The sequence below is a fragment of the Coregonus clupeaformis genome, chromosome 15 (assembly GCF_020615455.1).
Source record: "Coregonus clupeaformis isolate EN_2021a chromosome 15, ASM2061545v1, whole genome shotgun sequence".
NCBI classification, from domain to species: domain Eukaryota; kingdom Metazoa; phylum Chordata; class Actinopteri; order Salmoniformes; family Salmonidae; genus Coregonus; species Coregonus clupeaformis.
The window spans coordinates 42,408,080-42,434,285 of NC_059206.1; the positions used below are offsets into that span (position 1 = coordinate 42,408,080).

General features: G+C 43.9%; 1 protein-coding gene across 6 annotated transcripts in view; it reads right to left on the reverse strand.

The window, feature by feature from the left end:
* The window catches only part of depdc5 (DEP domain containing 5, GATOR1 subcomplex subunit), a 33,424-nt gene extending 7,424 nt beyond the window's left edge, over nt 1-26,000 (reverse strand). For 3 of the 6 annotated variants that reach the window (XM_041898177.2, XM_041898174.2, XM_041898180.2), the window contains exons 1-33: nt 25,945-26,000; nt 25,533-25,597; nt 25,335-25,422; nt 25,202-25,248; nt 24,959-25,044; nt 24,763-24,846; nt 24,600-24,649; nt 24,408-24,477; nt 24,183-24,261; nt 23,933-23,994; nt 23,726-23,795; nt 23,556-23,628; nt 23,290-23,393; nt 23,106-23,180; nt 22,860-22,994; nt 22,671-22,732; nt 20,582-20,655; nt 20,335-20,404; nt 20,189-20,225; nt 19,969-20,086; nt 19,642-19,874; nt 19,276-19,476; nt 14,161-14,296; nt 13,965-14,068; nt 13,748-13,807; nt 10,315-10,498; nt 8,313-8,473; nt 7,966-8,086; nt 7,705-7,872; nt 5,842-6,079; nt 5,498-5,631; nt 5,272-5,371; nt 4,826-4,888 (exon numbers count right to left, since the gene is read on the reverse strand). In XM_041898177.2, the coding sequence (XP_041754111.2) occupies nt 4,826-4,888; nt 5,272-5,371; nt 5,498-5,631; nt 5,842-6,079; nt 7,705-7,872; nt 7,966-8,086; nt 8,313-8,473; nt 10,315-10,498; nt 13,748-13,807; nt 13,965-14,068; nt 14,161-14,296; nt 19,276-19,476; nt 19,642-19,874; nt 19,969-20,086; nt 20,189-20,225; nt 20,335-20,404; nt 20,582-20,655; nt 22,671-22,732; nt 22,860-22,994; nt 23,106-23,180; nt 23,290-23,393; nt 23,556-23,628; nt 23,726-23,795; nt 23,933-23,994; nt 24,183-24,261; nt 24,408-24,477; nt 24,600-24,649; nt 24,763-24,846; nt 24,959-25,044; nt 25,202-25,248; nt 25,335-25,422; nt 25,533-25,597; nt 25,945-25,991 (3,399 nt within the window). In that variant the 5' untranslated portion in view covers nt 25,992-26,000. The remainder of the gene's footprint in view (nt 1-4,825; nt 4,889-5,271; nt 5,372-5,497; nt 5,632-5,841; nt 6,080-7,704; nt 7,873-7,965; nt 8,087-8,312; nt 8,474-10,314; nt 10,499-13,747; nt 13,808-13,964; nt 14,069-14,160; nt 14,297-19,275; nt 19,477-19,641; nt 19,875-19,968; nt 20,087-20,188; nt 20,226-20,334; nt 20,405-20,581; nt 20,656-22,670; nt 22,733-22,859; nt 22,995-23,105; nt 23,181-23,289; nt 23,394-23,555; nt 23,629-23,725; nt 23,796-23,932; nt 23,995-24,182; nt 24,262-24,407; nt 24,478-24,599; nt 24,650-24,762; nt 24,847-24,958; nt 25,045-25,201; nt 25,249-25,334; nt 25,423-25,532; nt 25,598-25,944) is intronic. The other 3 variants (XM_041898176.2, XM_041898178.2, XM_041898179.2) reach the window with 3 other exon arrangements.
* Between the last annotated feature and the right edge of the window lie 206 nt (nt 26,001-26,206).

Genomic DNA, 26,206 nt, shown 5'->3' on the forward strand with positions numbered 1-26,206 from the left:
AATTAAATCAAACAGTCTCAGGCAGTCACTCTGCTGCCTTCTATTTATTTCATGTATATTACATATCAATCACTCATAGTCTCATGCTAGTTAGATACTGAAGAGGATAACTCACATCTGGGATACATTACCTTAGTTGACTTGGCTTAAATCTGCCAGGTACTAGTGTAATGTGTGGTCTCTTCACAAACCACCAATCCGAAGTAACAAACAATAGTGTGTCTAAGGTAGACTCATGCAGACATGCAGATTTCATGCCAGCAGGACAGTACAGGATGCAAGCTACAAAATAGCTACACGGACTGAGTTGACCTTTTATTTCAATATTTGCACTGTCTCTGTGCACACTTACAGGGCCCTACACACTTACACACACTGTCACGCCAACACACACACAAACACTCCCTCCATCAATTTCTCACTCACACATAATATGAACATACATTTATACTGACTCTACACACCCACTCACATGCAAGCTGCTGCTACTCTGTTTATCTTAAATCCTGTTGCCTAGTCCCCTTACCCCTATACATATCTACCTCCATCACTCCAGTATCCCTGCACATGTACAGTGCATTCGGAAAGTATTCAGACCACTTGACTTTTTCCACATTTTGTTACATTACAGCCTTATTCTAAAATGGATTAGATATTTTTTTTCTCATCAATCTACACACAATACCCCATAATGACAAAGCGAAAACAGGTTTTTCTAATCTTTACAAATGTAAAACAGAAATACCTTATTTACATAAGTATTCAGACCCTTTGCTATGAGACTCGAAATTGGGCTCAGGTGCATCATGTTTCCATTGATCATCCTTGAGTTGAGTTTCTACAACTTGATTGGAGTCCACCTGTGGTACATTCAATTGATTGGACATGGTCAAATACCATTTTATTGGTCAAATACACATATTTAGCAGATGTTATTGCGGGTGTAGCGAAATGCTTGTGTTCCTAGATCCAGCAGTGCAGTAGTATCTAACAATTCACAACAACACACACATCTAAAAGTAAAAGAATGGAATTAAGAAATATATAAATATTAGGACAAGCAATGTCGGAGTGGCATTGACTAAAATACATAGAATACAGTATATACATATAAAATGAGTAAAGCAGTATGTAAACATTATTAAAGTGACTAGTGTTCCATTATTAAAGTAACCAGTGATTCCATGTCTATGCATATAGGGCAGCAGCCTCTAAGGTGCAGGTTGAGTAACCGGGTGGTAGCCGGCTAGTGATGGCTATTTAACTGTCTGATGGCCTTGAGATATAAGCTGTTTCTCAGTCTCTCGGTCCCAGCTTTGATGCACCTGTACTGACCTTGCCTTCTGGATGATTGCGGGGTGAACAGGCCGTTGCTCGGGTGGTTGATGTCCTTGATGATCTTTTTGGCCTTCCTGTGGCATTGGGTGCTGTAGGTATCCTGGAGGGCAGGCAGTGTGCCCCCGGTGAGGCGTTGGGCAGACCGCACCACCCTCTGGAGAGCCCTAAGGCTGCAGGGCGGTGCAGTTCCCGTACCAGGTGGTGATACAGCCCGACAGGATGCTCTCAATTGTGCATCTGTAAATGTTTGTGAGGGTCTTACGGCATAGTCAAATTTCTTCAGCCTCCTGAGGTTGAAGAGGTGCTGTTGCGTCTTCTTCACCACACTGTCTGTGTGGGTGGACCATTTCAGATTGTCAGTGATGTGTACGCCGAGGAACTTGAAGCTTTTCACCTTCTCCACTGCAGTCCCGTCGATGTGGATAGTTCCTTTGTTTTGTTGACGTTGAGGGAGAGATTATTTTCCTGGCACAACTTCGCCAGGGCCCTCACCTCCTCCCTGTAGGCTGTCTCGTCATTGTTGGTAATCAGGCCTACTACTGTTGTGTCGTCTGCAAACTTGATGATTGAGTTTGAGGCGTGCGTGGCCACACAGTCATGGGTGAACAGGGAGTACAGGACGGAGCTGTGTTGAGGATCAGCGAAGTGGAGGTGTTGTTTCCTACCTTCACCAACTGGGGGCGGCCCGTCAGGAAGTCCAGGACCCAGTTGCACAGTGCGGGGTTCAGACCCAGGGCCCCGAGCTTAATGATGAGCTTGGAGGGTACTATGGTGTTGAAGGCTGAGCTATAGTCAATGAACATCATTCTTACATAGGTATTCCTCTTGTCCCGATGGGATAGGGCAGTGTGCAGTGTGATGGCATCGTCTGTGGATCTATTGGGGTGGTAAGCAAATTGAAGTGGGTCTAGGGTGACAGGTAAGATAGAGGTGATATGATCCTTAACTAGCCTCTCAAAGCACTTCATGATGACAGAAGTGAGTGCTACGCGGCGATAGTCATTTAGTTCAGTTACCTTTGCTTTCTTGGGTACAGGAACAATGGTGGACATCTTGAAGTAAGTGGGGACAGCAGTCTGGGCCGGCAACCTTGCGTGGGTTAACACGCCTAAATGTCTTACTCACGTTGGCCACGGAGAACGAGAGCCCACAGTCCTTTGGAGCGGACCGCGTCGGTGGCACTGTGTTATCCTCAAAGCAGGCGAAGAAGGTGTTTAGCTTGTCCAGGAGAAGACATCGGTGTCCACGACGTGGCTGGTTTCCCCTTTGTAATCCGTGATTGTGTGCCACATACGTCTCATGTCTGAGCCGTTGAATTGTGACTCCACTTTGTCTCTGTACTGACGTTTTGCCTGTTTGATTGCCTTACGGAGGGAATAACTACACTGTTTGTATTCAACCATATTCCTAGTCACCTTGCCATGGTTAAATGCGGTGGTTCGCACTTTCAGTTTTGCCATCTATCCACGGTTTCTGGTTTGGGTAGGTTTTAATAGTCACAGTGGGAACAACATCCCCTATACACTTCCTGATGAACTCAGTCACTGTGTCCGTGTATACGTCAATTTTTTTCTCAGAACATATCCCAGTCCGCGTGATCAAAACAATCTTGAAGCATGAGATTCCGATTGGTCAGACCAGTGTTGAATAGACATTAGCATGGGTACTTCCTGTTTGAGTTTCTGCCTATAGGAAGGGAGGAGCAAAATTGAGTTGTGACCTGATTTGCTGAAGGGAGGGCAGGGGAGGGCCTTGTAGGCATCCCGGAAGGGGGAGTAGCAGTTGTTGAGTGTTTTTCCAGTGTGAGTACTACAGTCAATGTGTTGATAGAACTTCGGTAGCGTTTTCCTCAAATTTGCTTTGTTAAAATCCCCAGCTACAATAAATGCGGCCTCAGGATATTCGGTTTCCAGTTTGCATAAAGTCCAGTGTAGTTCCTTGAGGGTCATCGTGGTATCGGCTAGAGGGGGTATATACACGGCTGTGACTATAACCAAAGATAATTCTCTTGGGAGGTAATACGGTCTGCATTTGATTGTGAGGTATTCTAGGTCGGGTGAACAAAAGGACTTGAGTTTCTGTACGTTATCACAATCACACCATGAGTGTTTAATCATAAAACGTACACCACCGCCTTTCTTCTTCCCGGAGAGTTCTTTATTCCTGTCTGCGCGATGTACTGAGAACCCAGCTGGCTTTATGTACGGGGACAGTATATCCGGAGAGAGCCATGATTCCGTGAAACAGAGTATGTTACAGTCCCTGATGTCTCTCTGGAAGGAGATCCTCACCCTGAGCTCATCTACTTTATTGTCCTGAGACTGAACATTAGCGAGTAATATACTCGGAAGCGGTGGATGGTGTGCACGCCTTGGACTAGAAAAAGACACATGACAGCCCGCTTGGAGTTTGCCAAAAAGCACCTAAAGGACTCTCAGACCATGACAAACAAGTTTCTCTGGTCTGATGAAACCAAGATTGAACTCTTTGGCCTGAATGCCAAGCGTCACGTCTGGAGGAAACCTGCCACCATCCCTACGGTGAAGCATGGTGGTGGCAGCATCATGCTGTGGGGATGTTTTTCAGTGGCAGAGACTGGGAGACTAGTCAGGATCGAGGGAAAGATGAACGGAGTAAAGTACAGAGAGATCCTTGATGAAAACCTGCTCCAAAGCGCTCAGGACCTCAGATTGGGGTGAAGTTTCACCTTCTAACAGGATAACGACCCTAAGCACACAGCCAAGACAACGCAGGAGTGGCTTCGGGACAAGTCTCTGAATGTCCTTGAGTGGCCCAGCCAGAGCCAGGACTTTAACCCGATCCAACATCTCTGGAGAGACCTCAAAATAGCTGTGCAGCGACACTCCCCATCCAACCTGACAGAGCTTGAGAGGATCTGCAGAGAAGAATGGGAGAAACTCCCCAAATACAGGTGTGCCAAGCTTGTAGCTTCATACCCAAAAAGACTCAAGGCTGTAATCACTGCCAAAGGTGCTTCAACAAAGTACTGAGTAAAGGGTCTGAATACTTACGTAAATGTGATATTTCCTTTTTATTAATTTTTTTGCAAACATTTCTAAAAACATGTTTTTGCTTTGTCATTATGGGGTATTGTGTGTAGATTGATGAACAATTTTATCAATTTTAGAATAAGGCTGTAACGTAACAAAATGTATAAAAAGTCAAGGGGTCTGAATACTTTCTGAATACACTGTAAATATGGTATTGGAACTGACTTTTTAAATATTTAAATATATAGTATACTTACTTACTTTATTGTGTATTTCATATCGCTTACTCTTATTCTCGTGTGTTTTTTTCTAGTATTAAATTGTTATTGATTATTGCATTGTTGGGTTTTGAGTTTGCAAGAAAAGCATTTCACTGTACTTGTGCATGTGACATTAAAACTTGAAACAGGACAACACACACACACACACTTCTACTCTAACAGATGCAGCGGCGTCCAGTGCCCCTAGTTACTGACCTGTGTGTGATAGATGTAGGAGGAACGAGGGCTACGTATAAAATCCAAAATGAAGGCAGCATCCTGTCAGCATAGGAAGAGGGATACACCACAGGATGAAAAACCCAGAGTCCATCAACAGGAAAACAAGTGAAGGAGAGAAAGGTGGGGAAGGAGAGAAGGAAACAAAAGCAAAGCGAAACCCCATAATAAGGAAGCAAAGATAAACCCCTATAAACGGCAAACCAACATTCCATGCATACCAACAACAAAAAATGCCCCCAACCAAAACACACACCCAAAATGCCCCAATTGAGCTCCCTTTAACCCAAGACAGACATTGAGCTCCTTTTAACCCAATACAGAAATTGAGCTCCCTTTTACCCAACAGAAATTGAGCTCCCTTTTACCCAAACAGGAAACCTTGATCGTTGTGTTCCTTCCCAAAACCACACAAAGACACCCACCTTGCGAGGGCTGTCCACATATGTAGTGGTCGTGGAGACAGTGGAAGACTCACTGGTGGCAGCTGAGGGTTTCCCCTGTTGTTGCTGCTCCTCTAGAGTCCTGCAGACAGGAAATGCATCATTATTGTGAGACCGGTACCTTCAATGTCAGATACCCTGTGCATCCAATAATTTGGAAACACACAAGGTTCCATTGAAAGCACACAGAAAGGACAACTACACTCACTTCTGATTCTGCTCCAACTCCAGGAGAGCTGATAAAGCAGAGGTGCCTTTCTTGCCTAGAGGGGGCGCTACAGGCTCTGGAGGGTAGGCAGAGAGAGGACCAGTCACCTGCAGACCCTTCATCGCCGGTCCTTTCTACAGACAGAATGAGAGGGGAAGACAGTATGACAAGAAGCTTAAAACTTCAAACAGCTCAAGACAACAACATTGGCATAGGATCATTGTTTCTGGCAGAGTCAGTTTCTCTCTTGGCTGGGTTTGCAAGACTGCTCAATCACATCATTTGGGTTAATCTTTTGAGTTTTTGTCTTTTTAAATGATTAAGACAGTGTTTTAGGGTGTTACCCTGATGATCCTGTCGGAGCGGTGGCGTCTGCGGATGCGGTTGAGTCCCTCCAGGAAGCGGATGAAGCCGTCCAGCAGGGCCCAGTCCCCGGTGCCCGTCATGCCCTCTCTGCCCGCCACCGTCCCCGCTCCCTCCCCGTACACGTCCCAGTGCCCCTCGCCGTCCGCCACACGTCTAGCCCCCCCAGCTGGCAGCAGCAGGAAGCGGGTCCGCCAGAACTTCAGAGAGTCTATCAAACTATGGCACAGGAACGGTAGATAAGGTAAAAAATATGAGTAATTTGGAAGTGTGACTGTATATACAGTGCATTCGGAAAGTATTCAGACCCCTTTACTTTTTCCACTTTTTTTTTTACGTTACAGCCTTATTCTAAAATGGATTAAATTAAATTTTTCCCTCATAAATCTATACACAATACCCCATAATGACAAAGCAAAAACAGGTTTTTACAAATTTTTGCAAATGTATTACAAATAGAAAACAGAAATACCTTATTTACATAAGTATTCAGACCCTTTGCTATGAGACTCGAAATTGAGCTCAGGTACATCCTGTTTCCATTGATCATCCCTGAGCTGTTTCTACAGCTTGATTTGAGTCCACCTGTGGTACATTCAATTGATTGGACATGATTTGGAAAGGCACACAACTATCTATTTAAGGTCCCACAGTTGACATTGCATGTCAGTGCAAAAAACAAGCCATGAGGTTGAAGGAATTGTCCGTAGAGCTCCGAGACAGGATTGTGTCGAGGCACAGATCTGGGGAAAAATTCTGCAGCATTGAAGGTCCCCAAGAACACAGTGGCCTCCATCATTCTTAAATGGAAGAAGTTTGGAACCACCAAGACTCTTCCTAGAGCTGGCCACCCAGCTAAACTGTCACTCTGACAGAGCTCCAGAGTTACTCTGTGGAGATGGGAGAACCTTTCAGACAGACAACCATCTCTGCAGCACTCCAACAATCAGGCATTCATGGTAGAGTCACCAAACGGAAGCCACTCCTCAGTAAAAGACACATGACAGCCCCCTTGGAGTTTGCCAAAAAGCACCTAAAGGACTCTCAGACCATGACAAACAAGATTCTCTGGTCTGATGAAACCAAGATTGAACTCTTTGGCCTGAATGCCAAGCGTCACGTCTGGAGGAAACCTGCCACCATCCCTACGGTGAAGCATGGTGGTGGCAGCATCATGCTGTGGGGATGTTTTTCAGCGGCAGAGACTGGGAGACTAGTCAGGATCGAGGGAAAGATGAACGGAGCAAAGTACAGAGAGATCCTTGATGAAAACCTGCTCCAAAGCGCTCAGGACCTCAGATTGGGGCGAAGTTTCACCTTCTAACAGGATAACGACCCTAAGGACACAGCCAAGACAACGCAGGAGTGGCTTCGGGACAAGTCTCTGAATGTCCTTGAGTGGCCCAGCCAGAGCCTGGACTTGAACCCGATCAAACATCTCTGGAGAGACCTGAAAATAGCTGTGCAGCGACGCTCCCCATCCAACCTGACAGAGCTTGAGAGGATCTGCAGAGAAGAATGGGAGAAACTCCCCAAATACGGGTGTGCCAAGTTTGTAGCGTCATACACAAGAAGACTTGAGGCTGTAATCGCTGCTAAAGGTGCCTCAACAAAGTACTGAGTAAAGGGTCTGAATACTTATGTAAATGTGATATCAGCTTTTTATTTTTAATACATTTGCAGAAATTTCAAAAAAACTTTTTTTGCTTTGTCATTATGGGATATTGTGTGTAGATTGATGAGGGGGAAAAAACAACTTAATCAATTTTAGAATAAGGCTGTAACGTAACAAAATGTGGAAAAAGTCAAGGGGTCTGAATACTTTCTGAATGCATTGTAGGTACCTGAAGTCCTCAGAGCCAGCAGAGCAGATGTACTGGTCCAGGTAGTTCCACTTGTACTCCTCCAGTCTCTCATGACCAAACTCCACCCAGCAGGACAGGAAGTGGGCCTCAGAGTGAGGGGGGCACAGACTGTAGCTGTACTGGATCTGGGCTGACTCATACGGGTACCTGACACACACACACATTACAGGTGAGTGACATGCAAACATAGTCTGATGATTTAGCTGGGAGTATGGCTCTAATGTAAGGCTGGAGACTCACTTGGGGAGGTAGCGGGTAACAGTGATGATTTTATCCTTCAGGCAGACTTTATGGAAGGTACGGCCCATACTGAGCCAGTACAGACTCTCCTCCTCTTCTGGCCTGCGCCGAGAGACCAGCCCTGAGAAGAAGGAAGAGAGAGACAGAGGGTAAATGACTGCACTTGGTCCAAACTGAGATTATTGTGGTTTACCAAATGATTAAATTATGCAAATAAATATGCTGTATAAGGGAATCATCTCTAAGTGAACAGTGTCAGCCAGTAGCTAACTGTGACTGTGGTGGTATTAGGTAACTGTGTCAGAGCAGAGCCACAGGCCTGGACAGACAGAGAGGGTATAGAACACCTCTGGTGTAGAGTGGACTACTGCTGAGGGGTGGGGCCACAGCGGGCTTGGGTTTCCTTTTGTTTGGTTGGACGATGATCTGGTAGCCCTGCATCAGCCGCTGACAGATAAACTCCTCAAACACCTGAGGGGCACTCATCACCGGGGCCTCATCATCCCGCCTGAGACAGAGAGAGAGGGAGGGTGAGAGGGGTGGGGCATCTGAAACAGGTGCATGTACAGTGAGGGAAAAAAGTATTTGATCCCCTGCTGATTTTGTACGTTTGCCCACTGACAAAGAAATGATCAGTCTATCATTTTATTGGTAGGTTTATTTGAACAGTGAGAGACACAATAACAACAACAAAAATCAGAAAAACACATGTCAAAAATGTTATACATTGATTTGCATTTTAATGAGGGAAATATGTATTTGACCCCTCTGTAAAACATGACTTAGTACTTGGTGGCAAAACCCTTGTTGGTAATCACAGAAGTCAGACGTTTCTTGTAGTTGGCCACCAGGTTTGCACAGATCTCAGGAGGGATTTTGACCCACTCCTCTTTGCAGAGCTTCTCCAAGTCATTAAGGTTTCGAGGCTGACGTTTCGCAACTCGAACCTTCAGCTCCCTCCACAGATTTTCTATGCGATTAAGGTCTGGAGACTGGCTAGGCCACTCCAGGATCTTAATGTGCTTCTTCTTGAGCCACTCCTTTGTTGCCTTGGCCGTGTGTTTTGGGTCATTGTCATGCTGGAATACCCCTCCATGACCCATTTTCATTGCCCTGGCTGAGGGAAGGAGGATCTCACCCAAGATTTGACGGTACATGGCCCTGTCCATCGTCCCTTTGATGCGGTGAAGTTGTCCTGTCCCCTTAGCAGAAAAACACCCCCAAAGCATTATGTTTCCACCTCCATGTTTGACGGTGGGGATGGTGTTCTTGGGGTCATAGGCAGCATTCCTCCTCCTCCAAACACGGCGAGTTGAGTTGATGCCAAAGATCTAAATTTTGGTCTCATCTGACCACAACACTTTCACCCAGTTCTCCTCTGATTCATTCAGATGTTCATTGGCAAACTTCAGACGGGCCTGTATATGTGCTTTCTTGAGCAGGGGGACCTTGCGGGCGCTGCAGGATTTCAGTCCTTCACGGCGTAGTGTGTTACAATTGTTTTCTTGGTGACTATGGTCCCAGCTGCCTTGAGATCATTGACAAGATCCTCCCGTGTAGTTCTGGGCTGATTCCTCACCGTTCTCATGATCATTGCAACTCCACAAGGTGAGATCTTGCATGGAGCCCCAGGCCGAGGGAGATTGACAGTTATTTTGTGTTTCTTCCATTTGTGAATAATCGCACCAACTGTTGTCACCTTCTCACCAAGCTGCTTGGCGATGGTCTTGTAGCCCATTACAGCCTTGTGTAGGTCTACAATCTTGTCCCTGACATCCTTGGAGAGCTCTTTGGTCTTAGCCATGGTGGAGAGTTTGGAATCTGATTGATTGATTGCTTCTGTGGACAGCACTCCCTTTAAGAGTGTGCTCCTAATCTCAGCTCGTTACCTGTATAAAAGACACCTGGGAGCCAGAAATCTTTCTGATTGAGAGGGGGTCAAATACTTATTTCCCTCATTAAAATGCGAATCAATTTATAACATTTATGACATGCGTTTTTCTGGATTTCGTTGTTGTAATTCTGTCTCTCACTGTTCAAATAAACCTACCATTAAAATTATAGACTGATCATTTCTTTGTCAGTGGGCAAACGTACAAAATCAGCAGGGGATCAAATACTTTTTTCCCTCACTGTAGCTGCTGCTCTATTAGTTGCTATATTTCTCAGTAAGGCAATAGACCATGCAGTCAGTGTTGCAGTAGTCATTTTGTATACTACGTGAGGTGTGTGTGTACTCTGCGAGTTACACTTTCTACCCCAACAGGTCAGTGTGTGGCAACATGTCGTACCAGCCCTCAGTGTAGTCGTTCTACAGTGTGTATGTGTATGTGTGTGTGTGTCCTGTACCTCTCCAAGTCAGTGTGTGGTAGCAGGTCGTAGCAGCCCTCAGTGTAGTCGTTCTGCAGGGTCTGCCATTCGGGGAAGTAGTCGGTGGTGAGGGGCAGACAGGCGGGTGTGGTCAGAGACTTCCAGTCTACCCCCACCGTGCAACAGAAGCTTGGCACTGTCGGGGGGGCAGACAGCAGCAGGGCTTCAGGGGAACCCCCACCACACACACACGAACGCAACCAGACAAAAATACCATACAACACAAAGACAGACAGACAGACAAACAAACAAACAATTGCCCCATGGCAAACACACATACCACCCAACAGGGTGCATTTTGTGGAGGAGGAGGAGGTAGGTAAGGAAATAGGAAAAGAAGGACAAGCAAAAGAGAGAAATATGTTTGGAATGAAAGGAAGGTGTGCAGAGGTGGTTGATAAAGTAGGAGGAGGGGAAAGTGTGGAAATGTGGAACAAAAAGTTTGGAAAGGAACAAAGATACAGGTTGGAATTATAAGAGAGTGGCGTGGGAAAAACAACAGCCAATGACAGACAGAAACGGACGAACAAAAATAAAAGTAGAGAAAGAGAGAGGGAGAGAAAAGAGGGGGAAGAAAAAAAGAGCAGAGTGTTATTCTCATTGCACCTGATGATGATTCCAGTGTCATTGACAGAGCTGGAGCTCTGATCAACACATGCAGGAGACTGAGGCTCTGTGACAATCGACGTGGCAATCTGTGATGATGTGATAAGCACGTGATAAGCCGTGATCTCATCAGCAGTGTGATTACAACACAAACATGCACGCATATACAGTGCCTTCAGAAAGTATTCAGACCCCTTGACTTTTTCCACATTTTGTTACATTACAGCCTTATTCTAAAATGGATTAAATGAATAAAAATCCTCAGCAATCTACACACAATACCCCATAATGACAAAGCGAAAACAGCTTTTTTGAAAATTCTGCTAATTTGTTGCAAATAAAAAACAGAAATACCTTATTTACGTAAGTATTCAGACCCTTTATTATGAGACTTGAAATTGAGCTCAGGTGCATCCTGTTTCCACTGATCATCCTTGAGATGTTTCTACAACTTGATTGGAGTCCACCTGTGGTACATTCAATTGATTGGACATGATTTGGAAAGGTACACACCTGTCTATATAGGGTCCCACAGTTGACAATGCATGTCAGAGCAAAAACCAAGCCATGAGGTCAAAGGAATTGTCCGTAGAGCTCCGAGACAGGACTGTGTCGAGGCACAGATCTGGGGAAGGGTATGAAAACATTGCTGGAGCATTGAAGGTCCCCAAGAACACAGTGGCCTCCATCATTCTTAAATGAAAGAAGTTTGAAACGACCAAGACTCTTCCTTGAGCTGGCCGCCCGGCCAAACTGAGCAGTCTGGGGAGAAGGGCCTTGGTCAGGGAGGTGACCAAGAACCCGATGGTCACTCTGAAAGAGCTCTAGAGTTCCTCTGTGGAGATGGGAGAACCTTCCAGAAGGAGAACCATCTCTGCAGCACTCCACCAATCAGGCCTTTATGGTAGAGTGGCCAGATGGAAGCCACTCCTCAGCAAAAGGCACATGACAGCCCGCTTGGAGTTTGCCAAAAGGCACCTAAAGACTCTCAGACCATGAGAAACAAAATTCTCTGGTCTGATGAAACCAAGATTGAACTCTTTGGCCTGAATGCCAAGCGTCACGTCTGGAGGAAACCTGGCACCATCCCTACGGTGAAGCATGGTGGTGGCAGAATCATGCTGTGGGGATGTTTTTCAGCGGCAGGGACTAAGAGACTAGTCAGGATCGAGGCAAAGATGAACGGAGCAAAGTACAGAGAGATCCTTGACGAAAACCTGCTCCAGCGTGCTCAGGACCTCAGACTGGGGTGAGGGTTCACCTTCCAACAGGACAACAACCCTAAGCACACAGCCAAGACAACGCAGGAGTGGCTTCGGGACAAATCTCTGAATTTCCTTGAGTGGCCCAGCCAGAGCCCGGACTTGAACCCGATTGAACATCTCTGGAGAGACCTGAAAATAGCTGTGCAGCAACGCTCCCCATCCAACCTGACAGAGCTTGAGAGGATCTGCAGAGAATGGGAGAAACTCCCCAAATACAGGTGTGCCAAGCTTGTAGTGTCATACCCAAGAAGACTCGAAGGCTGTAATCGCTGCCAAAGGTGCTTCAACAAAGTACTGAGTAAACGGTCTGAATAATTATGTAAATGTAATATTTAAGTCCTTCGATCTCATGGCTTGGTTTTTGCTCTGACATGCACTGTCAACTGTGGAACCTTATGTAGACAGGTGTGTGCCTTTCCAAATCATTTCCAATCAATTGAATTTACCACAGGTGGACTCCAATCAAGTTGTAGAAACTCATCTCAAGGATGATCAATGGAAACAGGATGCACCTGAGCTCAATTTCAAGTCTCATAGCAAAGGGTCTGAATACTTATGTAAATAAGGTATCTGTTTTTTTTATTTTCAATACATTTGTAAACATTTCTAAAATCCTGTTTTTCCTTTGTCATTATGGGGTATTGTGTGTAGATTGTTGAGGGAAAAAACTATTTAATACATTTTAGAATAAGGCTGTAACCTAACAAAATGTGGAAAAAGTAAAGCGGTCTGAATACTTTACGAAGGCACTGTATGGCTCATACAAACACATATATATAGTACATGCAAAAAAACACACTACACATACCACATAGAAATTATGGACAGTAATTTATGCATTTACATTTTAGTCATTTAGCAGACGCTCTTATCCAGCGCAATTATGGTTAAGTGCCTTGCTCAAGGGCACAGACATATTTTTCACCTAGTCGGCTTGGGGATTCGAACCTTTCGTTTACTGGTCCAATGCTCTTAACCGCTAGGCTACCTACCGCCCATGCAGACAGACAGGAGTCACACACACACAAATACCTGGAAGAGGCTAATTAAGCACATACACATGAGAGCAGAGATTATAATACTTTTATGTATGATAGAGTACATGATAGCAGATACATTAAGGAGAGAGATGTGAAGCCGGGGGGGGGGAATATAGAGGAAGCCGAAAAAGAGTTAGAGAACCTGGAAGATAGAGAATGGAAGTGAGAGATAGTCAGAGGTAGATAGAAGGACATTAGAGAGAGAGGGGGATGTGCGTGACCCAATAATGTGTGAACCTTTATGAACCCTTGTATTTCCCTCAGTATGATGTTTGAGGCTCACAGAGACAGACACCAAACGGAGGATTCAGCCAATCAGGGGTCCAGCTGGATAAGCGTTCAGTTCATCATGTTAGGGCTTATTCCAATTATCAGTTCGGCTGTCAAGCAATGTTCCCAACCAAACTGATAGGATATTACTGTGTACATGACGTGTGAGACTGTGTCCAAGTGTGTCTGTGTCGTGTGTGTGTTTTCTTTCATAGGGCAGCACAGACTCACTTGGATCCAGACTGCCAGATGAAAAGTCCTCAAACGAGGAGCCACGGTTTACCGGTGTTCCTGCACAGACACTATCAGCATTAAAACCAATTGCGTGATCATCAACCATATAACATTAAGAGAAAAGATAACTGGCAGGGTTTGTGTGTGCTATATACAATGCTTATATAGTGAGTCAGATGCACTAGTGTGTGTGTGTGTGCGTGTGTGTGTATACCAGTGCTGTTGCTGCTGGCTGGGCTGCCATGAGTATACTCCTCCATCCCTCCGCTGGAGTACAGCCCATTCTCTCCAGCCTGTCGTCTCTCTGATGCTGTCCGTCTGAACATACAGTTCACAGGGGGGAAATAATCAATAGACTCAACTATAATTACATAAAAGAGGCATGACCTTCCCCCTGGGGCGTGTCTAACCTGCCAGTGGCCTCGTGATAGGCCAGTTCCAGGAGTTCGGCGGAGGTGTGGGCGGGGTCTCTCTGCTCGCTGCCCTGCAGTTCAGCCATGTTCTGTCTGGTCTGGTGGTGGATCTGGATGGCCTCTCCCGACGGACCTGGAACACGTGAAAGATGTTCTGTACAGGAACGTATGCATTGTACCTGTAGCATCATGACTGCCCTGTGCTTGTGATGCACTGATACTTTAATTATTTTATTTTTTACTTTGTTAATCAGCCAATTAAAATCGTCAACGTAGTTGCACGTGATAAAATGCTACATGTTAGCTGTTACCATTATACAGTGGGGAAAAAAAGTATTTAGTCAGCCACCAATTGTGCATGTTCTCCCACTTAAAAGGATGAGAGAGGCCTGTAATTTTCCTCATAGGTACACGTCAACTATGACAGACAAATTTAGAAAAAAAAATCCAGAAAATCACATTGTAGGATTTTTAATGAATTTATTTGCAAATTATGGTGGAAAATAAGTATTTGGTCACCTACAAACAAGCAAGATTTCTGGCTCTCACAGACCTGTAACTTCTTCTTTAAGAGGCTCCTCTGTCCTCCACTCGTTACCTGTATTAATGGCACCTGTTTGAACTTGTTATCAGTATAAAAGACACCTGTCCACAACCTCAAACAGTCACACTCCAAACTCCACTATGGCCAAGACCAAAGAGCTGTCAAAGGACACCAGAAACAAAATTGTAGACCTGCACCAGGCTGGGAAGACTGAATCTGCAATAGGTAAGCAGCTTGGTTTGAAGAAATCAACTGTGGGAGCAATTATTAGGAAATTGAAGACATACAAGACCACTGATAATCTCCCTCGATCTGGGGCTCCACGCAAGTTCTCACCCCGTGGGGTCAAAATGATCACAAGAACGGTGAGCAAAAATCCCAGAACCACACGGGGGGACCTAGTGAATGACCTGCAGAGAGCTGGGACCAAAGTAACAAAGCCTACCATCAGTAACACACTACGCCGCCAGGGACTAAAACCCTGCAGTGCCAGACGTGTCCCCCTGCTTAAGCCAGTACATGTCCAGGCCCGTCTGAAGTTTGCTAGAGTGCATTTGGATGATCCAGAAGAGGTATGAGAGAATGTCATATGGTCAGATGAAACCAAAATATAACTTTTTGGTAAAAACTCAACTCGTCGTGTTTGGAGGACAAAGAATGCTGAGTTGCATCCAAAGAACACCATACCTACTGTGAAGCATGGGGGTGGAAACATCATGCTTTGGGGCTGTTTTTCTGCAAAGGGACCAGGACGACTGATCCGTGTAAAGGAAAGAATGAATGGGGCCATGTATCGTGAGATTTTGAGTGAAAACCTCCTTCCATCAGCAAGGGCATTGAAGATGAAACGTGGCTGGGTCTTTCAGCATGACAATGATCCCAAACACACTGCCCGGGCAACGAAGGAGTGGCTTCGTAAGAAGCATTTCAAGGTCCTGGAGTGGCCTAGCCAGTCTCCAGATCTCAACCCCATAGAAAATTTTGGAGGGAGTTGAAAGTCCGTGTTGCCCAGCGACAGCCCCAAAACATCACTGCTCTAGAGGAGATCTGCATGGAGGAATGGGCCAAAATACCAGCAACAGTGTGTGAAAACCTTGTGAAGACTTACAGAAAACGTTTGACCTGTGTCATTGCCAACAAAGGGTATATAACAAAGTATTGAGAAACTTTTGTTATTGACCAAATACTTATTTTCCACCATAATTTGCAAATAAATTCATTAAAAATCCTACAATGTGATTTTCTGGATTTCTTTTTCTCATTTTGTCTGTCATAGTTGACGTGTACCTATGATGAAAATGACAGGCCTCTCTCATCTTTTTAAGTGGGAGAACTTGCACAATTGGTGGCTGACTAAATACTTTTTTTCCCCACTGTATAACATCGCACATTTAGCCCTATCCTAACCTGACCAGGTGGTTGTGATTATTTCCTGTAACAAATTCCGCATCAGCCTATCAAAGATCTTAGACTTTATATCCACCAACCAATGGCATTTCATAAAATAGGTCAACTTGGCCACCAGAAAGATAATGTAAACCCCCAAATGTTACTTTTGTTCCACTTGGTCTGTCACAAGTGTAGTGTGCCAATATTGCATGATGCATCCTTGACTAGGCTACTAACTACTAACGTTAGACAAAACTCTAAAGGCACATTTTCGAATATATGACAAAATCCCAAGTTTTTCCTTATTCGTTTTATATACATTTATGTGCTTTTACAGGAAAAAGATCAAGGAGGTCTATACAACTTTTAAGTTTATCGTCCATCAACAAAAAAATGTCAAAGAGCCTCATGGTCTTGTCATAGCTGTCATGTACCTCCATTACAATCACTGCCAGGTTGCATACACCGCTAAACCGGTTAACTGTGAATTTGCGGGATACAGTAACCACGGGTTCGAGGCTCCCTCACGTCAAGCTTTATTGTTAAGGAAAAAACTGTTCACTGCTGGTCCTCGATGCTCGATTCAAATAACGCACTTGATTATTAGCAGTGTACTTGTCTATAAGGCTGAAGAAAGATGCAGCTCCTCGTTAAATGTATTCTTAATCTTAATTTTTGGGGTTCCCGAGTGGCGCAGCGGTCTAAGGCACTGCATCGCAGTACTTGAGGTGTCACTACAGCCCCGGGTTCGATCCCAGGCTGTGTCACAGACGGCCGTTACGGGGAGACCCATGAGGTGGGGCACAATTGGCCCAGCGTAATCCGGGTTAGGGGAGGGCCGGGCGCCTGCAAGTTGACTTCGGTCGCCAGCTGGACGGTGTTTCCTCCGACACATTGGTGCGGCTGGCTTCCGGTTAAGCGAGCAGTGTGTCAAGAAGCAGAGCGGCTTGGCAGGGTCATGTTTCGAAGGACGCATGGCTCTCGACCTTCGCCTCTCCTGAGTCCATAGGGGAGTTGCAGCGATGGGACAAGACTGTAACTACCAATTGGATATCAGAAAAAGGGGTAAAAGTAAAAAATATATATACAGCTTTGGAAAAAATTAAGAGACCACTGCAATCAGCATCTCTACATGAATGACAGCCATTCCATTCCAGTGTCTGTTGAATTCCAACACAGGCACACCTCATTCTATTGAATTAGGTACTGATTAGGTGATCACCTGAACCTAAACTTATTTAACAAGGGAAAGTATAAAAACCACTGCGGTGGTCATCACTATCCTCTTGCAATAGGACCAGCTGGATGGCAGAAACAGTGCTAATAGTACCTCAAAAGTAATATTAATCAAAAAATAACTATTGACCATGCCAAAAGAGTTGAAAAGGAAAGTTTTGAGAGAGGAAAAGAAGGGTTCAATTCTGGCTTTACTGGCATAGGGATACAGTGAGCGTCAGGTTGCTTCCATCCTTAAAATTTCAAAGACGGCGGTTCATAAGAAGAAGGTCAAGCAGTAGACATTGGGGACAACAAAGCTACAGACCGGCAGAGGGCGAAAACGACTCTCTACTGACCGGGATGACCGCCAACTCATTCGAATGTCACTCAACAACCGTAGGATGACATCAAGTGACCTACAAAAATAATGGCAAATGGCAGCTGGGGTGAAGTGCACGGCGAGGACGGTTCGAAACAGGCTCCTAGGGGCAGGGCTGAAGTCGTGCAAAGCTAGAAAAAAGCCCTTCATCAATGAGAAGCAAAGAAAAGCCAGGCTGAGGTTTGCAAAAGACCATAAGGATTGGACCGTAGACAACACCTGTTCGTCTAATGGTTAGACGGAGACCTGGAGAGGCCTACAAGCCACAGTGTCTCGCACCCCCTGTGAAATTTGGTGGAGGATCGTTGATGATCTGGGGGTGCATCAGCAAGGCTGGAACGGGCAGATTTGTCTTTGTGAAGGACGCATGAATCAAGCCACTTACAAGGTTGTCCTGGAAGAAAACTTGCTTCCTTTTGCTCTGACATTGTTCCCCAACGCTGAGGATTGGTTTTTACAGCAGGACAATGCGCCATGCCACACAGCCAGGTCAATCAAGGTGTGGATGGAGGACCACCAGATCAAGACCCTGTCATGGCCAGCCCAATCTCCAGACCTGAAGCCCATTGAAAACTTCTGGAATGTAATCAAGAGGAAGATGGATGGTCACAAGCCATCAAACAAAGCCAAGCTGCTTGAATTTTTGCGCCAGGAGCGGCATAAAGTCACCCAACATCAATGTGAAAGACTGGTGGAGAGCATGCCAAGACGCATGAAAGCTGTGATTGAAAATCAGGGTTATTCCACCAAATATTGATTTCTGAACTCTTCCTAAGTTAAAACATTAGTATTGTGTTGTTTAAAAATGAACATTAACTTATTTTCTTTGCATTATTCGAGGTCTGACAACAATGCATATTTACTGATATTTTGACCAGTTGTCATTTTCTGCAAATAAATGCTCTAAATGACAATATTTTTATTTGTAATTTGGGAGAAATGTTGTCAGTAGTTTATAGAATAAAACAAAAATGTTATTTTTACCCAAACACATACCTATAAATAGTAAAACCAGAGAAACTGATAATTTTGCAGTGGTCTCTTACTTTTTTCCAGAGCTGTATATATATAAAATAAACATCTACATTTTCTATGTGTTGGATGCACTTCCCTTCGCAACACACAATACATGTAATTCTACATTTCAAAGGAAAAAATACTATATCTCACCTGGGAATACAACTTGCCGCAAACAGCGAAAATTACCAGGAGCTAGGCTCAATACACTGTGAGCTAATCGTCCAGTTTGATTAGCAAATGGTGCTGTTTGACATCTGTTAAGGACACTCTTATGAAAAAGTGTTCTATCACGTCCAACTACGTCAACATTTGTAATTGGCTGATGCAGAATTACAGAAAATAATAATGTCCAGCTGGTGTTGTTAGAATAGAGCCAAGTGTGCCATGTTATTTGATGGGAAAAGCTAACATTTAGCGTTATATCACATGCAACTACGTCAAAGATTTTAATTGGCTGATGCAGATTTTGAGACAAAGAAAAAGTTTAAGCTTAAACTGCCGGGTTTGAGTGTGTGTCTAATTCTAAGTGGATGAAGGTGTGTGATTGTGTTTGTGTCCTCACCCACGGGGAAGGTGTGCATCCAGCGCCTGCGGTTGGAGGTGAGCTTCATGGGCATGCGTGAGGGGGCGAAGGGGTTAATGAGAGCCCTCTGAGGGGTGTAGCCCCCTGGGCGCACATGGAGGGTGGACTCAGCACTCCCCACCGTGAACCTCCCCGGAGCACTGGAGTCCCGCTGAGACTCCATCATCTTCTCCAACAACTCTTAGAGTGAGAGCGAGAGAGAGAGAGAGAGAGAAAGAGAGTCAGACACACATTAGCACAGTTGTAATAAACACTCTTATGGCTACTCATCACATGATTAGATAACATACCCTCACGATTAACCATCACACTAATCACTCATACAAGGGGTTTGTTTCCTGGTACCTCTGGTGCTGGTGTAGCCCAGGGAGCTGCTGACCTCTCCGTACTGGGCTGGGGGCAGACGGGGGATCAGCAGGATGTTGGACACCTTGCCCAGACTGTCATCAGAGGCCAGGCTCCGCTGCTCATCAGGCCCACAAGAGCGGACAGGGGGGGACACACCGCCCCCTATACCCCCACTCACGTCCGCAGACCCCCAGCTTCTCCTTCCACTCACTTCCCTCTCTCGGACCACCCTAGAAGACCGTCGCACTGAGTTACTCCTATACTTACTCCTAACCCTATTCATTGGAAGTGTGTCATAAATGTGTGGTTGTGTTTGAGCAGCACCTGAAGTTGGTGCTCCTCTGGGCTCGGGACGGCCCGGGGAGTCTGAACACCTGTGCATCATGGGCATCGTAGTCCACCTGGATGGGAAGGCTGTTCTCGTCCTTCGGAGCCCCAAGAGCTGAGAGAGACAATGAAGAAGAGGCACAGTTCGTTAGAGAAGAAAAAGGAATGATAGTTCATCGCAGAGGGGGAATTAACCAATAAAGACATTCTCTCTTACTGTGCTCTTTGTTGTTCTTGAATTTTTCTGCATGGAGCTAGATATAAACAGAAGGAGAAAATAAATGACAGGTGAGCTAAAAGCCTAATGAAAAATATTGGCTGAATAGTAGGTGCATCTGGATTAGGTCTATATACTGTAAGTACCTTGCGTCCTGCCAGCTTGATGCGAGGAGTAAAGCAGCTGCAGGAGTTCTGGCTTTTGGATGTGTAAAAGCTGTGGTCATGGTAACAGAAAGAGATAACATTAGAAGAACATCCCCTTCTCTAAACCCAGGGATATTCAACAGTCTCCCATCCTGAAATATATTAACCTCGCTCACCCATATTACCCTTCCTCTGTCCTCCTCCATCTCTCCATCTTTATCCGTAAGCTGTGTCTGTCTGTTCTTACCTGTGGTTGATCCAGTGTGGCAGGTTGTAGTCATCCCCCAGTCGTGAGTCTCCAGGCACTGTCCTGTTGTGCAGCTTGTCAACATCACAGGGAAAACATACAGTAACCATCCAATACAAAATACAAAGATAGTGACATATTGTAGAAAATCATAACTCAGAAACTGGTAGCAATAACATACATTCTGTATCTGCACATCAGACCTGGGCAGAAAATTGTTGTATTTTGTAGTTTATTTAAAAATACCAACTTTTCAAATACTCAAGGTAGTCAAATATAGTTTATATAGTTTCAACTTGATGGGTTCTGACTTCTAAACTTGTTACTGAGGGAGAGAGGGGAATGCAGAAAGTTTACATTGTGTCAGAACATGTTATTGTTAGATATTTGGTATCCTATGGAGTGGAGAAGGGCCACAGTCTGGTTTCAGTTGTTGGGTTGTAATATGAAATACTTTCTACACCAGAAGTTCATGGTTATATGTAGGAGGAATGTATATGGTGGGGTCACTGATAAGGGTGGATAGCTGTGGATTAGTGAGGAATGGGGGCCGAGGTCAGGTCAGGTCAGATGAAGTGAGAAAGAACAGGCATCACTAAAGTCCTGTCTAGCAACAGAGCTGTATTGGCTGTCAGATGTGTAAGGAGGAGACTCAGCATAGGAGGAAGGTTTAAATACCAGTGCTTGTGTAAATATGTCTTTGTCTTATGCAGCTGTGTGACCCAGTGGGTGAATAAACTTGGTTTGAGCTTCACTAGTCGTCCGTGTGTTTTACTCTGTTTATTAAGAATCTAACAAACTAAAAGGCAACTATTTTCTTTGATATTCAAATACAGGTCTCAGAAAACCAAATAATATTTGAAGGTATTTGAAAATATGCAAGTTATTTGAAAACTTGCCGAATATTCGATGAAGAACCAAAAACTACAACAGTTAGTTGAATTAGTCTAGATATATGACCATAAACACATGGTTTGGATGGCTCTTAGATATGAATATAGCCTATAGGCTAGAATTAAATACATGGAGGACATGGAATCACCTCAACATTAGAGTAGACAACTTTTGCAGTTTCAAAATGACAAAGGTAACTAAGGTAATACAGTAACACTTGAGATCAAGTTCTTATACATGTGTAGTAACTTAGTGATTTTTACAATAGCAATGTTGTTATAAAGGACTTTGGAAATAGCTTTATAATTTTATAATAATGGAGTTATTTCATACTTGGAATAAGGAACAGTAACTATTCCTTGTGTACAGTAGTTACAAAACTCAGCTCATTGCAATGCAAGTATTATGTATGCTAATAAAATGTTGCTCAAAAAGTAATTCGATTTTTATTAAAACAAGCACAAGAACAGTTTAATGTTAAGTGTTAATGAGGATCCTAATAGTAACAAAATATGGCTATTACATGTCAAAAGGAAACGAAATACCCCAAACTGCCTTCTACTTTTTTTTAAGTAGTTGCTTTCTGAGATCTGTATTCAAATAGTTTTGGAAAGTAGTCACTTTCTGAGATCTGTATTTAAATAGTTTTGAAAAGTAGTCATTTTTGGGGATCTGTATTCAAATAGATGTGGTCACCGCCAAAGTAACTATTTGTTCCCCTTCCACAAACATAGTTAAAACAGGTCTGCTGCACATCGACTTGAGTCCAAATAATTTGGTCATAATGAGGATTGAGGCATTTCCAGGGGTTAAAGAAAAAGTTAATCCATGACTGAAACTTAAGTCGATCTCAGGAAAACTTTTTGGCTCGAGGACCACATCGGGATTTCGAAATTCAGCGGACGGTCGGACAGATTTTTTTATGACAGATTTCTTTGTCAAAATCGATTTGTGGCACAGAAAAAGGGCAGTTATTTGAAAATATATAGGTCCATTATCATTTCTACATACTTTCTATCTAGTTTTAGACGTTCAAGTGTGGCCTGGAGCTTTTTTAAAACTAAAATAATAACCCCCCCACAAAATAATACAATTGTTTACTAAAACCCTCATGCGTCATCCATATTACAAAAATCCGTTGCAGTGACGGAGAACTTTAACCTCTGAGTTTTTATTTGGGTTCAGTCCGTCTTACCTTAAATAGAGGCACTGCATGGAGTGGCTGCTCTCCCATACACACCAAGTCTACACCGATACCTGGCAATGGAAAACAAATATGTCAGAATAATCACTTTAGTCCTATCACCTTCTAATAGCAAATAATTTATGACCATCAATAATGTATATGACTGTCCATCCCATTACTGTTGTTATAAATACCTACCGTTGTCAATCATGCGCTGCTTGGTTAGGATCATGAGCAGTCGGTCCACTTCAAACACTCCCACCCCCGGGGTGATGACCACAGACATCTGACCGGTGCGGTCAAAGTTGCGGTTTATGTAGTGCTTGTCAAAGACTGTGAAAGGCACAGGACTGTATTTTTGAAAGTCATAAGGAGACAAGATGATATGTGGCTCATTATGAACACTGAGCATCACACAATATAATGAGCAGATGATGCACTCACCGTTAAAAGACAGGTTAATGGCCTCAAGGTAATTCCCCTGAGCAGCAGTAGAGTTATGGCCGGAGGGAAAACCAACTATCACAAAAATAACCACATGTACACAAGTAAACATAAATAACATAGTAATGTTCATAAGTGCCCTGCTCATAACGCTAAATGTACAAAGTTGTGTCTGATTCATTACCTGCTTCTTTTAGCCGCACCAAGACAGGATACTGGATGAAGAGCTTCTTGATGGTGACCAGTAGAGAGACCCACTCATCACGTCGCTCAGTCTGAGCCACTACCCTACAAAGACACAACACAAGAGAAACAGTCAGTCAGACCTTTGACAGATGAGGGAAAGAGTTAAACTGGTAACTATAACTGAAATCAGTAGACCTACACAAACGGACATCATGAAGATATAATTGAAATAGACTTAAATAATGAGGCTGAAAGACAGTAAACCTGTAGAAATCTTCATAGAAACGGCCCTCGTGGTCCTGTCTGATGGAACCTCTCAAGATCTCAGGAAACTCCTCTATAGAAGATGGGAAGAAAAACAGAACATCTAAATATAATAATAGCTAGCATGTGATATTCCTGATGTCTCATGGAAACAGGAAGAAAAGGCTCACCCAAGGTTTTAGCATTGTAGAAAGTGCGCGAGAAAAGCACCACTGTCACTTCATGGCTGCAATACCTCTCCTGAAAAAGTCAACAAAATCTCACCAGGATAAATACCTTAAGAACTTTTGCATCGTTTACTGCCTAGAAATGTGTTGATTACATTTATTTAATGGGTTTATGCATTGCAAGTGTGACACAGAACGTAAGTCACAAACCTTCCATTTGGCAAAAAGATCAGACAAAAAACCACTGACTGCCTTCTCAAAGTAGAGATCCCCTGAAAACAAATGAAAACTTTATTTTCCTCCTCATTGACAAATTACAGGGCTCATTGCTCAATGCCAATCTCAGTAAACCACCCACTCACTCAAGACAGAAGAAACACTCAGACTCAATCTCACACACTCAACAATACACATCTAGCCAAACCAACACCTGATAACCTGGGATAGAAGAAAAACTAACCGTAGATATCAAAGTCCCACATTTCGCAGCTCATCTGAATGAAGATGTACACCATGGCAGAGGTCGACCTGAACACCACCTGCATTAAACATCACAAATATGAAAAGCACTCTATCGTAGGGAGACTGGAGAACATATTTATTAACTACATACAGTGTCTACATTTCCAGTAGTCTACCTGCAATATCTTAATAGGCAGTTATTTTTAAAGGTGACATTGCTTACCCTGGTGTCTTCACTGATGTATCCACAGGTGACCTTCTCTCCTTTCACCCATAACTCACTGGCCTGGGCTCTGAAGGTAACAGAGAGAGGATACAAAGTAAGGGACAGAAACTCACATAATAACATAAAACATATTTACACATGCAATAACATATCTATTATTATTAATGCGTTAAGAATGGTATTGCATACCTGATCCCTGCAAATTCCACTTTCTGGGTCACATAAGCACAGGTGCTCACCTAAGATAAATAGAGTGTTAATGAAGTTCTACTAGGCACAGATTCAAGAAGTAGGCTACCTTAACTAAACACCAATAGCATATACACAGGTATTCAAACAGACTCCCTCTCACCAGACTCTTCTTCAGTCGCCACATGTCTCCCCTTCCAATGTATTGGTCTTTGAAGGTGAGCTCTACGAGGTCCAGAGTTACATCCTACCACAGAAATCCATATACAGCATGAGCTCTCTTTAAAAATCAGCTTGAAAATGCAGAGTACTGTAATTCAATCAAATCCTATTGGAAATATGATGCATAGAAAACACACCTTCGGATCCACAATGTTAACGATTACATCCTGGTATGCCCGGAGTTTGAAGGCTTGCGCCACCGTCTGGTCCACACTGATTGTCTCTAGAGGAGAGAATGAATACATTGTATTTAGGCTACAGATTTACTGATGAGCTTCCCTTCTGCATGTCATTTACAATCAAATGGGATATTGATCAGTTCATTAGCTAGGTTCTATAGGGGCTTCCCCTAAAACTGGAGGAAATGAGTCATGCTTTACCTTTCTGGAGGTCTTCTTTGAGACTCTTCACCTGCAGCAAGAGAGGGCTGTTGGAAAAAGAGGAGAAACTATCATAACTTTTGACCAATATATAGACCCAGGCAAAAGATAACTTCTTGGTATGCATGCTCACCTGTATTCATCTGTGGGGTGTGCAATCTCAATTATGTCCCCAAGGGAAACTTGAGGGAACACCTTGGGGTTCACCACCAGCTCATCGTCTGTGCATCAGGAGGGGTTATTGTCAACGACAGAACAGCATTCATTTCACCCAACACAAGATAAAACACTGTGAACCGTTTTACACCGTCACTGAAAGGAATTCACTCACCACTGCCTCCAAAGCCTTTCTTGTGCACAACAAGTTTGTATGTTTTATTCTTCATGATGAACAAGCTAAAGAAGGCACACCGAATGTATGTTACCAAGAATGCATGTTATCTAACCATTCAGTTACACCCAGCTCTATCAAACCTAAGGAACGAGAAGTTCTGTAGACACAAATAACACCCTATTAGTAACACAGAGCTCGCACGCATGGGACACCACTGACTTGACTGTCTCGTGATTGTGGCTAACGCGTTAGCTGCTACAGCTAACTTGTGAGCTTTTAGCAAGTTACCTCTACCAATAAACACAACGCGAGACAATGCATACAGAAGTTGATTGAAGTTCAGACCTGCCTTTACAACGCATTAACATGAAAAATAGGTTAAACGTTATTGAAATTATACGCTTCGTACTTTGTTGTTTTTACTGCACAGCGATGGTTCAACTTCCTGCAAAACATGGAGTATACCCGCCCACAGAATATAAAGTCATTCAGCGATTGGTTTCTTGTCAGTTGCTGACGCTAGCTGATTGGGTGTTCACAATACAACGTACCAAGTGGTACTGGTTACTGGGTGTGCTTCATTTTCATTCCCGTGCACTCTAGCACATATTATCTATTATATTAACCACATACTCTAGTGGCCGCTCTAACAATGAAAGGAATGTCTTCAA